This window comes from Pantherophis guttatus, chromosome 1 (assembly GCF_059756535.1).
Source record: "Pantherophis guttatus breed Tessera chromosome 1, ASM5975653v1, whole genome shotgun sequence".
NCBI classification, from domain to species: domain Eukaryota; kingdom Metazoa; phylum Chordata; class Lepidosauria; order Squamata; family Colubridae; genus Pantherophis; species Pantherophis guttatus.
In genome coordinates this window covers 310,906,632-310,922,784 of record NC_142063.1, presented here as the reverse complement: position 1 = coordinate 310,922,784, position 16,153 = coordinate 310,906,632, and the positions used below count along the sequence as shown (strand labels likewise).

At 34.5% G+C, this 16,153-nt stretch overlaps 1 protein-coding gene across 27 annotated transcripts in view; it reads left to right on the top strand.

Annotated features, from left to right (window-relative positions):
• NRXN1 (neurexin 1) overlaps window positions 1-16,153 on the top strand; it is a 927,325-nt gene that overhangs the window by 403,413 nt on the left and 507,759 nt on the right. For 14 of the 27 annotated variants that reach the window (XM_087888309.1, XM_087888292.1, XM_087888280.1 and 11 more), the window contains 2 exons: window positions 172-375; window positions 2,619-2,645. In XM_087888309.1, the coding sequence (XP_087744435.1) occupies window positions 172-375; window positions 2,619-2,645 (231 nt within the window). The remainder of the gene's footprint in view (window positions 1-171; window positions 376-2,618; window positions 2,646-16,153) is intronic. The other 13 variants (XM_034427409.3, XM_034427408.3, XM_060692589.2 and 10 more) reach the window with 1 other exon arrangement.

Here is a 16,153-nt window from a genome sequence, read left to right as displayed (position 1 = left end):
TGGAAACAGAGTTTTATTATGACTTGTATGTTCACTTTGGTGCAGTGCAAGATTTGTAAACCTGGCTTAATATATTGGGATGCAACTCTTGGTATTTTTCCCCCCATGCTTTTCACCTTGCAGAAATCTAGGATGGTAAATTTCTTATCATTTTTCTACTTCCACTTTCAGAGGCAACTGTTCTAAGCTATGATGGAAGCATGTTTATGAAAATTCAACTCCCTATGGTGATGCATACAGAAGCAGAAGATGTGTCCTTACGGTTCAGGTCTCAGAGAGCATATGGCATTCTGATGGCCACGACCTCCAGAGAATCTGCTGACACATTGCGTTTAGAGCTGGATGCAGGACGAGTTAAGCTAACAGTCAACCTAGGTAACATTCTCCCCACCTCCCATCCTAAAATTTACATTTCAAACATCCTTTTTTATCTTTGCCTGCTAGCATCAATTCAACAGCCTGTTTGACACTGAAAATAACCTGTCTTTTATATATGAAATTTGTACATATGTGTGTATGTGTGTGTGTGTGTATTTGTAATATTATTCCATTATTTATTTATTTGGGTTTTATAGTTTTTTATTTTTTATTTTTGTGCATTTCTTTTCAACCCACTACAATTAATTTTGAGCTGCAGCCTGTTCTAAAAAGAGAAGACCAGCACTTCAGTGGTGTTAATGAGGTATTCCATTTTGGGGGGAAAATATATACCAAAAATGATTTATCCTGACAGATATGTCCTTATTGCTAGAAATCCAGTATTCCTTTGGCACAAGGTACAAGTGCTTTTTCAGTACCAAGCTCCACTTCTGTTCCTGAAAAGATGTATTCCTGGCTTTGTGTTGCATTTGGCAATCTCTCACCATTTATACAATCAGTGAAGAAGTAATGCTCTGTGGGAATACATGTTATTGTTAGTATTGTGGATGAGGATAGTCTGAGAGCGGTCCAAAATAATATAATAATAAAACTCTTGGCTTTAATACATTGCAGTTTATGTAAAATGTACGCACAAGTATAGAAATAAGATATCGTGCAAACCTAAACCACGATTACAAGTGACATGTTTGTTTGCTATGGTCTTCTCTCTCTGTAGCAGTCTGTCATTCTATGTTATCAAAACCATCTTTCCTCCCTTTCTGTTGTTCCTTAAAAATGCTCCCACAAACTTCATATTAGTTTTTCTGTGTGTCACAAATAAGACAACCCTTCAATGCCCAAAGTCTGCGGCCCTTGGCAAACAGCCATGTGAACACGAACCACACAAACTCTTCTGCAGAACCAAGATCATGCTTTCTAGGGTTTTTGTTTTTTGTAAACAATTTTGTAAACAAATTCCTTTCTTCATTCACAAACCTCATATAGGTTTTCTTGAAGAGCTTCCTTTTTTGAGAATATTTTCCAGATCATTTATGCGGCATATTGAAAAGCTAACCTGAGGTGATTTCTCTTTTAATTCGGAAAAAAAACCTAATAGGACAGTTGATATATTCAAATCCCATTTCTAAGGAACTTTGAATAGTTGAATTTTGATTGTGTTCAGGTTTTTAAGTGGGGAATTTTACCTAGAGCCCTCTTGTGGCACTTTTAAGTTACTGCAGGCAGCTAAATAGTTTTGAGTTGAGAAAATGGCAGGAGCTAACAGTGAAATGGGGTTTATTTGAAGAGAGCTTTCTGTAGACAGAGTCACATAGGGGATGTTCCTTGGCTGTTTGTAACCACTTTTCTGATGCGGTTGACGACACATGACAAACTCAGCTACATGGAAACAAAATCTAAGCTTTTTTTTTCTTTAAATGTCTATAAATCCTCAAAGACCTTGAAGAGGAATAATTAAAATGCTGATCATCTGAGCATAAATCATTCATCCATAGAAAACCTAGCAGAGTATACATACAGAAGCAATGAAACAAGAGCAACGGTTTTCTTTTTACAAGCCTTATTCATCCCGAGACGCAAAAGTCACTATTGAGGCTTCGGTATGGGAAAACAGACAAAAAGCAAGCCATCAATCATAGATTTGATTCAGAATAATTACCCTTTGAAAAAAATAAAGACTACATGACTACAAGACTACATATTTATGAATTGTTTAAATGGAGCTACAGATATTCCAGAAATTGAGAAGCAATCTAAAGTAGTTGAAGTGTGGCTTTTTAAATTTTGAAAAATGTATCCTCCTTTGAGGCAATACCAGTGGCCCAGAATGTGAGATTTTAGCCTTGGCAAGCACTATTCCCCATTGTGACGGAGCACTTTTTGAAATTATAATGGCGGTCTCTTTGTTCTTTCATATATGGGAGACAATGTTGCAGCCAGCTTAAATCCACTGACTGGAACAATTGCCACAAACCATTTTTGTCACTTAGATTTGTCACCATGTAGCTTTGTTTGAAATTGGCCATTTTTTTTGTTACCCTATTATCACTTCTTCTACTTCTAAAGTCTTATCACCATATAACTGCATACTCTGGCAATACGGAAAGAATCAAAACATATATAGTGGCCATGTTTGCATGTGTCTGTCCCCGGAAGGGTGGAATGTGATTTTACTGGATGTCTGCAGCTAATACTTTGAAGGATAAATTTTCATTTCTCATCTATTCTTCCCCATCTAGACTGTATCAGGATTAACTGTAATTCCAGTAAGTGCCTATTCAAAATTTTTAAATTTATTATTCCTCCATTATGAAGTATTTGAAATCTTTAGATTATATAACATGCCGCATATCATTTTTGCATAGTAGAATGACTTCCATGGGATGGGGAGGTACCTTGGGGAAAAAGTCATGGATACAAAAAGAAACCATAACATAAACTCTGTCATAATCCCTCCACACACCCCCAAATAATGCTTTAGAAAAATTTCAAGAATGTTGGCAGGGATTTTTGGAGTTTCAAAAAGATTTTATTATTAATATCATGATGCGGTGGCCGTGTGGCACAATAGTTAGAATGCAGTACTTCAGGCTACTTCTGCTGACTGCCGGCTTCCAGCAGTTCAGCAGTTCAATTCTCACCGGCTATTTGACTTCCTATTGCAACATACTTAAAAGCAAAACCACTACACAATCACTTCTAGATAAGCATTCAACAATTATTTTCCCAAATTAAGAGTTTTCTCTGATTGCTTGAATGAAATGAAAACTTCAATGAATATTTTAACAATATTAAAGGTTATATTTATGTATTGGTTTCTTTTTGATCCTACGGTATATTGTTTTTATTATATGTCTTGCATCATTTTTACTGGTTAAACTGATAATAAGTTTTTAATCTTTCTGATATTATTTGGATTAAGATTCTATGTTCTGAAAGAGGATTGTGGACTGTGATTTTATTTTGAGTCTGTGGATCTCCCAAACATTCTATAGTAAGTACAATAGATTTTATTTTTCCTTTTGGGGAAGGATGTTAAATGTTGCAGCTTTTACATAGTCAGTGTACATTAATATACAAATAAATGACCAAGGACATGACAAACTTAAACCTAATTATATCAATTTCAATGGAAGAATTTTAAAAGTGATTTTAGCAATTCCACTCATGATAAAATTGAAAGATTCTAACCTTAACTAGATTATGCTTTCCATCAAACATTGTAACACAATTGCATCAAACATATTATAACACAATTCAGTGGCACTTAGTAGATTTAAGGAGAGGGAAAAGGAGTGCTTATTGAATTACTGCCAATGGTACTCTGGATTTTTGCTTTGGAACACTTAAAATCTAAATTTTCTTATTCAAAAGGAAAATCAAATACTTGCATAATTCTCCTCCAGTTGCCTTCTTGTAATGGGTAAACTGCGAATTATAAATTTTTATGATACTTCCACAAGCAAACAAAAAACAAATGACTAACTGGAACACTAGCAAGAAAAACGTCTTCGTTCCAAATACTTTTTGACAGAAGTTATTTGACTTCTGATATAATTGCTAATATCAATCAGTATAATTCTAATTGCACTGTGTTAGTAATATTTTAAGGAAAAATACATTTTGAAAACATGAATAGTGATACTTAAAATTCTGGAACTAAAATTAAAATACAATTTCAAAGTAGTTATTTCTTTGTTTTTATCTCAGAACTGTATATGCATGTGGAGATCAGGCTAATCTCTTCCTTAATGGCTTTTAAAAGCTTATTAAAAACTGAGCTTTTCTGGATACCATTCCAATACTTCTCACTTATGCCATCATTAACTTTTTTATTTTTACTGTTATAGGTATGTGGTTCTTAATTTTAAAAATGTACTCTAATTAACTTTTTTGTTTGTAATTAAATTGTACTGTGGATTTTTTTTATCATTTCATATGTTGTATGAAAATCATAAGAATGAGAATCATAAGAGTGCAGTGAGATAAAAATGTAATAAATAAATAAATACATCATTTAAAAAGGAACATAATGTTAATCTTAAGAATAAAAGAAAGTATAGTTTGCCATGGACACAGTAAATAACTAATTCCTGGCCAATCTGATGGAATGTATTATTGTACTCCTTGTGAGCTGTTATATTCTTCCTTCCCATGGAAGGAAAAAATTGTTCAGAAGTTATCTACGGAAAACAAAAGTGTGTATGGTTTTTGTTGTTGTTGTTGTTGTTGAAGTTTATATGACTGTGAAGGTAGTCCTTGATTTTGAGCCATGGTGGCACAGTGGTTAGAATACAGTACTGCAGGTTAGCTCTGCTGACTGCCGGCTGACTGCAATTTGGCAGTTTGAATCTCACCAGGCTCAAGGTTGACTCAGCCTTCCATCCTTCCAAGGTTGGTAAAATGAGGACCCAGATTGTTGGGGGCAATATGCTGACTCTGTAAACCGCTTAGGGAGGGCTGTAAAAGCACTGTGAAGTGCTATATAAGTCTAAAGTGCTATTGCTATTGCTATTGATTTAGAACCATTTGTTCAGCAACCTGGAGCCTCCCCCATCCTGAGGCACCCCATGTTGCACATAACATCCACAACAGGGAAAGTCAGCATTTCTTGCTTAATGACCATAACAATTTATGACTGTAATTTTAAGCAGAATTGTGGCCATAAGTCGAGGATCCCCACCCCATACAATGTTTTCTAGTGTGCATCACCTAGGTTACCATTAAAGTATACATTTCAGCCATTAGTAATGGTCTGATTGGTGCACAATTAGAATACAAAGTCTTCATGCAGACAGACCATTTCACATGAATGATGTGTTAAGGGAAAGAGTGTGAAATACTTCCATGGTCAGGTGTATAATCCATGGTCAAACTGGGCATCACATCTGTTTTGCTGAAGATAGAACAGCTGACTCACAAAGAAAATGTAAGAATGTTCCAGTTAATACATCATCTGAGGAAAATTTTGAAAGAAGGTAATCTAAATCCTGTAACTGAACATAAACAAATAATACTGTTGATTGCATGTAATGGTCCAATATCTCTTTTGCAATTTTCTGATTTCTAACGTTTTATAAATTTAATCTGAAATAAAAATTTACAAGTGTGCAAAATGCATGTCCTACTTTCCATAATAACTAATTTCAATTACAAAATTCCATATCTTAAATTTAAAATAAAACCTTTCAGTTTCTGATGTGATATTTTCATTCAATACTTTATGGTATTTTTCAAATGCTTGCATCTTAGCAAGCATTGAAAATGATGAACTGTAAAACATCATATTCATCCTTTTGGATAACTATTTGCTGTCAAATGTAAATTTATGTTAAATATATCTGTATTGGTGTGGGTGTAATACATATAGAACTGTAAAACAGTTCTACAGTGGTTATTTGATAATGTTTTTATGGTTTAGGTATACCTGTAGAAAATTTAATGTCAACATTCAAAGTAATGGGGGAGTTTTAATTCTATACTCTGACTTTTTTATTTATACATTATTATATTATTATATATTATATTATTATATAGTTACAGTATATCCTTTATTTCAATTGTATTTTATCACTAAAACCATTTAGCAATGATATGTGAAATAGAAAAAGTCATTATTCAAAATTGCAAGTTAAAAACAATAGAAAACCAATTGAAAATTAAAAATCTGGTACAGGTATCTAAATTGTTCTTATAGAGACAAAGAAACACAGCTCCTGAAGACTATGTATCAGACCTGCCACAAATTTAAACCTCTAAATTGAAAATAATCCTTTGTTCCATTTTTTGAGAAAGGTATATTTTTATTAGAGATCAAATGTATTGCAATAGTGCATAGCCAGAACTGAGATTCACACACCAAAATCCCTACATTGCACCTTCCCCTCCTTTCTCTTCCTTAACTGTCTCTCATTTCCTATCCTAAGATAACGAATTAAAATCTTGCAAGTGCTTTTCCTAATGGTCAGCATGCTCTTGTATGCTGCTCTCTCCTTCTTCCAGCTGGATGACCTTGCAGCAGCTTCTCAAGAAAGCATAGCATCTACTTTCAATTCCCCAAGCATTCTCCCCTTCATCTCCCTTCTCCATAGTTCATGGCAGACTGTCACAGCATATCAGCAATGCACAAGCAAGCATGAGGTGGTAGCTGACACTATGTTCTACGGCATGAGACAGGTTGCCTGTGATAATAGAAGGATATTCAGAAGATTCTCTCCTGTGATCTTAATGCCTGATCTGAGCTGATTTATCCAAAGAGAAGTGGTTCCTCAGATATCCAGAACCAAGTTATTCAGACTTTTAAAGATTAATGCCAGGATGTTAATAAGAGTTAGCTGGTAATAACAGTTGGCAACTATCACATTTCTTTAAGTAATTGTATCATTGTATCCTTGTACCTTACATTGGTGGGTAGTCTAAGTCCCATATTTTGTACCATTTGAAATTTCTGGATACTTTTCCATGGTAGGGAAAGGATCACATAGGGAAAGATAGATATAATTACAGAATTAGAGATCAACCTTTTCAATGACCAGGTATTATACAAATAAGAGGGAGAGAGTGGGGGGAGGGGGAGGGGGAGGAGATGGGGAGAGGGAAGGAGGGAGGGGGGAGAAAGGGAGGGGGGAGAGAGAGAGAGAGAGAGATCTACCACCAGACTTGATAATGACTAACATTTGTGGCATTGTTTAATGAGCATCAATACTGCAACAATGAATGTCTCCATTTTGTATGGATATATGAAGGACACTGAAAAAATGTTACTAATGTTGATCCTTCTAGCTGCAGACTACTTCTTTGGGTGAACTGACATCACTGGTGAATTTAAGAAAAAGAATAATACTGATTTTTTTTTTTTTTTTAAAAAAGAATGGGTAGGAGATAGAATGATAGCCACCTGGAGTGGGCTGTCATAAAGACGAATGAAAAATAAGTGAGTAAGTTTTGCAATCAGAAGGATTATAATATCTAACTGGTTGTGGATATTCTTTGAAGAATTATATAAGATTGTCAAATAATGTGGGAGATGGCTTTTTTTTTCCACCATGTAACTTGGCATTTCTTCCATTTATATTGTAGCAGATGAAATTGTGATATGCCACACATGCCACGCATTCATGCCACAAATGTAATATAAATGTGTACTCCTATTTTTGAGTGTTTTAATGGTGCAGAAAAAGCTCTTGATATGACACTTTGATATATATTGTTGCTATGAAACTGAGAATCTTTTCTGTATGACAGGACAGCTTTTCTACTTTGGTGTTATTATAAAGTGATAAATATCTAGTTTTGAAAAGTCAAATTCTGGTCTTTCACTGGTTGCTTAGATTAGAACATGATCATATCTACAGCATGTGGGAATAAAGTTGTCTCAATCTCCAAAACCCATTGCTGAAATGTCATCATTTTAATGATGTCATCAGCTTAAATCATTTCCCAATTTCATCATGAGCACTGTGTTTGCTTTTAATTTAGAAATAATATTATCAGATTATAACTAAGATATTCCCTCTAATTTTTTGCATCATTGTTTTTTACCTTTATCTTCCTATCCTTTATGACTGGAAGTATAGGACCCTCCCATTTTACTGTGACAAATCGTATAAAGGTTAAGTGTGGAATGGATAACTGGAATAAGATTGTCCACTGAATGAGCTTCATGATTTCAGTCCTTAAAAAAGCATGCTTGTTACTGCAGCATGTGGAAATTCAGAAATCAATTAACTGTTGAATTAGACAGATTGACAGCTTTATCGTCAACTGCTGTTTCTTAATATCCATTACTTTTTTTCTTTTCTTTTCTTTTTCTTTTTTTTTTTACAAAAGTAAAGAAAATAAAGTGAAAGGTAGGCAAACTATTTTGGGAGGGTAATTGCCCAGCTTCACATAAGAGGTAGGGAAACTAAACATGATAAATAATAGTATACATTATAATTTGAAATAATTGATTATTTTCATTTCTGTCTGCATGGAGCTATGTACAAGAATGATTTCAGTACTTTTAGTTTGCTCCATGCTTTATTTATTGGGTTGCTGAATGTTAACTGCAATGGAGGAACTTGAAAATATGAAAATAGCTCTTTGACTCCGTTTTCTTTGTTTTTTATTCCCAGGCAGATTGAAAGCCTGCCTGGAGTACTCATTAAGAGTGACAAAGCAGTTACCAATAGCAGCAAGGATTGCTTAATTACTCTTTTAAAATTCTTGATAGGCAGTTTTACTATTTTTTCTAAATTCCATTAAAGTATAAGGAGAAGCATATGGGTTACTTTAAATATATATTAACATTTCAGCTTTTGAATGGTGACTTATGCTTTTACAAACTAAACATCAAATATTGGAACGTAATCATTTCTCACCCCCCACACCTCTCAAAAATTGAAATATATATATATATATATATATATATATATATATATATATTTCTTACTTCTTCGTAGGGTTTATGTGTGTTTTTCTTCTAGCCAGGTTTTCCCTACGTAGCCAAGGTTTTTTTGTAGCTCCAGCTCAGTAGAATCACATCTACTCGGTTCTGGGCTTTTTTCCTTTCTGACACCTAGCAAGCTCTAACTGGTCTCCCACCTAGCAGTTAGAGCTTGCTAGGTGTCAGAAAGGAAAAAAGCCCAGAACCGAGTAGATGTGATTCTACTGAGCTGGAGCTACAAAAAAACCTTGGCTACGTAGGGAAAACCTGGCTAGAAGAAACACACACACACACACACACACACACACACACACACACACACACACACACACACATATATATATATATATATATATATATATATATATATATATATATATATATATATATATGAGAAAATCTGCAAATAAATATTCAGCCTCTGGTCTCATTGAAAGTTTCAGAATAGCTGGTAAAAATCATAATCACTTTGTCCAGTGCAGAAGACAAAGATCCAATTTCATCTGACAATCCAAACAGAAAATTAATCTTTTCCATCAATTTAAGATCCGAGATCTGCTGTTCCATACCTTGACATTAACTTTCTGCAACTATTCAGTCAGGATGTGATTAAGGACTGAGGTAGGAAGACCTTTTGTTTCTTTCCAATTTCAAACAAACTTATCTAGTTAAAGCTTTTTGACAAAATAAGCCAACTACAACACAATTATTCCATTGCATTTTGCAGATCTCTCAATTATATGAGATAGTTCTGCAATGTCAAGTTGTACAAAAATACATAGCTTAGAAATTACACATAGAATTTGCGTGGGCAAGTGGCATCTCCCCTCCCAAATTTAGGGTATAGAAGATATTGTGGGTCTAATTGCAAAATATACATATCTAGGTGAAAATTGATACAAAACTTCATACAGTTTTTCATTCAAGAAAACCGCATAAATGTTTTTATGAATTTTCATTTATTTTTAAAATGATAGAAAATGGTGTGGTACAAACTTTGACCTAAAAAAGAATAATATTTTTTAGACAATGAAAAATAGACATTTTTCCATTTCTGTGTATTAACTTCTGTTCATTGTTAGGTTTCCTTGTTTAAGGAAAGCATTTTGGGGCAAGATTAACAGCAAGTGTAATATCAGCAACAAGTAGACCTATAGAGCTCACTCTAACTAATTTGCACATGAAGCAGGATGCAAGCATATTTCATCCAGTTCCTTACAGTCAGAAATAAATGGGGATAAATGAAAGTTCCAGGAATCTATTAATGAAATTAATCTTATTTAGTCTATGTTGACAAAATGCCTTTTGATCAAAGTCAGAGTCTACAAGAGTCATACTTGTGAATTCGTTATATTTGGAAATTCCTTACTTTGGGGACCCAACAGATAAACACTGAAGTGTGACATCCAGATGGATTGACAACCAGAGGGTAGATTCCTATAGTAGAGTTCATAGGGAGAGACATTTTTTTAAAAAAATTGATTTATATGCCGCCCTTTTCCGGAGACTCAGGGCGGCTTACAATGTGCTCATTCTTTTTCCAATTCTGGAAAAAGATCAATATGCTGTTCATTTTTAATCCTATCAGATATAGTCTATAAACTTATTTTTAAGTATGAATTCTTAAATGTTTTCCCAAATAAACAAAATATAACCATGACTTCTTTCAAACTAGGAAACTTATTTGGAGGTTTGAAGCCTTTCTCCTTCTCCTTTATATCTATGCTATTTATTCCATCTCCTCTGTTTTCCAAAATCCTTTCTGTTTTTTCCATCTTCCTTTTTAGTGCAGAAACTGTCTGAATGTCTTTGATGTTCTACTCACTCCAACAGTATTATTATCAGCAACAGTTTCCACATTCATCAGCCACCCAAGGAGTTTCTTCCATATTATCTTATCAGCAAATGTTAGGGAAGGAAAATCAAACATTGATGTACAGATACAACACTTTTCTCAGCTTGCATCTCTAAAAGAGGCGGAAATTTAATAAAGTCCATTTGTCTCCTTGATATCTCAAGCTTTCAGTAATGCATAAGAGATTGCCATTTATTTTTCTGTGGATACTGCAACATTTTACTTGAGATTAAATTGACTAATATATTATCCATGTGTTGCCTTGATAGGATTTATTGAATAAAAAGGACAAAATAAAAGGCATCTGGATAATGCCTCCTTTTACACAACTTATCTATGGATAAATAAAAGATCTCAGAATGTGGCAAATCAGATTAGGTATTTGGCTGGTGAAAATAGGGTTCTCTAGGCCTTTGGTATAATATTAAACTGTGTTTTGATCTTATTATTTTATCTGAAAAAACATATAATAGCATATGGTTAAAAACAGATCAGGATGCTGGGGTGATGTAAATAGCACATTCAACCTTTGGCCACTGCTAGTGTGAGATAAGTTTCAAAACAGAAGAGTTGTGAGCACTGGGACTTTTCTATTTTATAGAACCAAATCCAAGCATTGGCTGAATTTTTATTTCTTCTGGAAATATTGCCACTAATTCCTTCCACAACAGAGTAAAAATCCATCCCTCTGCTATTATGTATAGTTCTTTTCTCTTGCTGATGGAAAATGTGGAATAGGAATCCAATAGCACTCCACCATCTACAAATATATATATCAAAATAGAAATAATATGTCACATTGGAAGCAAAGATAATTCAAAAGTAGCATTGGCTAAAGCCAAAATAAAAAGGCATTTCGACTGTTAACAAATAATAATGATGATGAAAATCAAAGTTGAAAAGTTATGGCATAAACCAGCCATGGTCGTCTCAGTGGTTATTGGCACATGGGTGCCATACCAAAAATCTTGAACAACACTTAGACAAGTTGCACAATGATTACATTTCCATCTGTCAATTACAAAAGGCCATATTGTTTGGATCTGCATATCTTATTTCTTTACTGAAGGAAGGCAGTCCAAGGATCAAACATATCTCCCAATGAAGAAATACCATGGCCTTGGAACAACAAAAATCCCTCTTCTGTGAACTCAATTAATTATCTTCAGGGAGCAAGGATAGTTTTATTAGAGTATCTCCTGCTAAGTTTAACATTCAAATGGGTTTATATGTTTTTAAAAAAGCATTTATTTATTAATTTAGATATTCATACAGCCATCCATCTTTCAGGAGTGATTCTTTAAAGATCTGTGGTTTTGAGACCATAGAAATCATCCTTAGATGATTTTTAGATAGTTAAAACCAAGAAGATAAGCATTTTTTAAGTAGACTGATAAATTTGGATTTCTGTATATGCCCCATCTCTCTGCAGTTCACTAGCTAAAACCAAATTACCAAATTGGTTTCCCCTTGAGAAAAAAAAATGCATTATAGTAGATGATAATGCACTGAAGGGTTTTAGACAGCAAACATTTTTTGCTAGGATATAAGCCAGCAGAAACAATACCATCAAATGGGAAAATACTCCTATTTTTTATGAATGTGCTTTATTATCTCATTAAAGCAGCTCTGCGATTTCCAATATGAAATGTTTGACAGAAATCAGACTTGGAAGTTCTTCTCTAGGGATAAGAACTCTAGGGATAGTTCTTCTCTAGGGAGAAGAACTAACCAGGACTGGTATTTCTATGTTTTCAACATTAAAACAAAGACTCTGGAATAATTCTTGAGAGAAACACTTTTTGTAATTCCGCTCCAGACAAGGAGAATACCTACAAGGGCTCCAGTCAGTTGCTCTTTGCAAGGAGACCACAAGACAGCAGTTTAAACTGGTGGGCTTAAAGCTCTGGCAGATAAGGATATAGCCATCTTGTTCAAACCATGGCCAGCACCTTTAAGGACACTTTGGTTTCCATTCTTCCATTTCAAATCATTTTCAGAAATTACTTGTTAACTGTGTTTCAGCTGTAAGGAATATTTGGTTCAATAAGTCTGAAAACACCAGATGAGTTTCCTTCAAACCTAAGCAAAAGTTTTACTTACAAGTTTTAAGAATTTTTTTTTTTTGATACACAGAAAAAGGGTGATTAGAGCTTTGATTTTGAAAAATTACAAATGGACTAAGGGTCCATATGGATTTGAAATTAGATTTTGGAATTAATTATATAAATCCTTCCCTTGGAAAATGTTTTTGTTTTGAATTCTTTGAAAAAAATGATAAGCTTGGAAACAAGGCAAAATCATAAGGAACTAAATATTACAATTTAAGGAGAGGAGTTCTTAAATTTGAGTTACTAATACAGAATGAAGTAAACAACATTGGGCATTGATAAAATTTAGGTCTATCTTTCAATGGACCTAGAAGTTAATTTAAAGAGTGTCTGCCTTTATAGACAGATTGTGTTTACAAGATGCTATGGAAGAGAGACAATTTTTTCTGAACAAGACAGAATGTTCTGAAAGGGGATTTAAAAATGACAGGATCCAAGAATGATATGAAGAAAGATACTACATTGGACATACAAAAGAAATTTTCTGGTTCTTAATAATTAAAATGATAAATAACCGATCAAGAGAGTGACTGGATAATTTCCCTATATTGGATATACAAAACAGGTTTGTTAAAGCTTTGAAGAATTTTGTGAGAAGGGACAAAGAAAAAATGAAAAGAAAGAAAGTTTTAGGACATTGAAGAGACTAAAGATCAAGACTGTTAAAAGTAAAAAAAAACCTAAAAACTTGGTTTATTTGATCAAGGATAAAATAGATGAGTTATTATTTCTGGTAACCCCATAATGAACTTTTGCTGCTCCAGACTGAAATGAGACTGTAAGGATTTGTTTATAAATAAGAGATAGGATATATGAAAAAGAGATCATTTTTGTAGGAAGTGATAAGTTACTAAACTTGTTTATACTTGAAATTAGGGGGAGTAATTTCTTTATATGTTTTTTTTTCTTTTTCTTTACTACACTATTATTTTTCTATTTTTATTTCTATTTTTTCCCCCTGGACTTTCTATTTTCCTTTTTATTCTTTTCTTTTCTTTTTTCATTGTGTAAGAGGCAGCGGTGAAATCCGGCTGGATCTATCCGGCTTGCGCGAATCGGTAGTGCTGGCAGTGGGAGGCTCCACCCACCCACCAGGACATCATGTCCTGTTTTTGACCCTCTGCACATGCACAGAAGGCTCTGTGCATGTGCAGAAGAGGCACACACAAGTGCTCACACTCCCAAACCAGTAGCGAAGGTAAGTGCATTTCACTGCTGATTAGAGGGTTGGATTATTATTTTTTTTTGGCAATTGTAATTTTTAATAAAATTGCTATTAAAGACTAAATGAACCAATATTTTTTGTCATGCATCTCCAATAATATTATACTTAAAATTTTAAAATATGTAAGTGGATACAACCAAAAATAGAAATACATTTGATGTTTTATGTATCGTTGCAGACTCCAATGGTATCTTGGAAGTAAATATTCTATGTTGAGTGAATTTTAGTAGGATAGCTGAGCTGTCAGTTCTAAAGATGAAAGTTGAACAATTTCTTAGAAAATACAAATGTATTATTCATGTTGGATGCAGGAAAGGCAAGAATCTTATATTTACACAACTATTCAAATTAAAAGGTGAAAGCTTCTAGCAACTCAGATGTATAGTTTCAGTATTGGTTTAGAAACACCAAAAATGTTTAAATAGAAATTATTGAAAGCATACGCAAAGGAGGACTGCTGTGTACTTTAATATTTATTTAGATCAGTAAATTCTACCATTGCTGTACAGTGATGTGGCTATGCCTGGATTTGTGGTATCTTTGTAGGCCTGGGATCAAGAAATAGTACTAGAGTAGGGGTGTCAAACCCAAGGCCTGGGGGCCAGATCTGGCCCATGGGGTGGTTAGATCTGGCCTGCAGGGTCGCTCTGGAAACTGTGAAGCTGGCCCGCAGTGCCTCTGCCAGGAACAATGGAGCTCAGTAGGGCTGTGTGCAGCCCTCCTGAGCTCTGTTTTTTGCAAACAGAGGGTTGCAGAAGGCCGTTGTAGCCAAAAATGGAGCTTGCAAGGCCGTGGGTGGCACTCCCAAGCTCTGTGTTCACTGGCAGAGGGTTGCAGGAGACCATCCCGGCCAAAAACAGAGCTGAGGAGTCTGTCAGCCAGGCAGAGTGCTCCGGCCACCAGAGATGCCCCTGACACAAGTGACATCGAGCTGGCCATGCCCATCCTGGCCACGCCCACTCCAGTCCCCCAAGGTCAAACACAACCCTGATGTGGCCCTCAATGAAATCGAGTTTGATACCCCTATACTAGAGCATACAGATTTAGAGTCCTCATCTGAATAAGTCATACTTAGGAAACTTAGGACTGAAATTGCAGGTTTTCACATCATTCTTTTTATAGTTAGAGAGATGCCAGCCATACTAGTACATAGTTAAGGAAACTTATTTCTTATTATGACATGTAAAATATGTTACACTTTTCTACCACAAAATATAACTTATTCCCAAGAAAAGGAATTTCCTGTGTAGGAGCTGAACCTATTTTTTTCCTTCTCCTTCCTTCTATATCGAGAAGGAATATATAATCAAGAATGCCAATAGAAAGAGATAAAGGAGAATATTATTTTTGCACTTTACAGAAGGTATCATTCATTCCATTATCAGACAGTCATAAATTCTACAATATAAAATTATCTAGTAATATAATCGAAGGAGTCATGGCAAAATCAGGAATAGATTAAAAACAGGTGCTTTTCCTAATAGAAAGCAATGAAAAAAATCTTTAAAAAGTGGGAGAAAGTAGATTTTAGTAGACCTGAACATCTCTAAAATTCTACTGCAAATTTATTAAAAGCTACAAAACCACAATTCTAATTTGTATTGATTTCATGCCATTGAATACAAATGTCTAATATTCAAATTTATGCAGAATTTTTGTGGGGTCTTTTTTGTTTGTTTGGTTTCCCCCCCCACCATAAAATTAGAAATAATTTATTGAATAGATTATCTTTCTTTAAAAATGAAAACTTAATTAAAAGCAACATAGCTTTATAGTACTCTGAAATTAAAAAAAAAATCCTAAATCCCATTAGAAATAATTCCTTAATGGGCAGGATATTGCTGACTGCAATTAAAATGATTAAGAACCATAAGGTAAAGGTTCCCCTGCACATATGTGCTAGTCATTCCTGATTCTAGGGGGCGGTGGTCATTTCCGTTTCAAAGCCGAAGAGCCAGCACTGTCCAAAGACATCTCCGTGGTCATGTGGCTGGCATGGCTAACAGCAAAGGCACACGGAATGCTCTTACCTTCCCACCAAAGATGGTCCCTATTTTTCTACTTACATTTTTTATGTGCTTTCGAACTGCTAGGTTGGCAGAAGCTGCGACAAGTAACGGGAGCTCACCCCATTATGCGGCACTAGGGATTCGAAT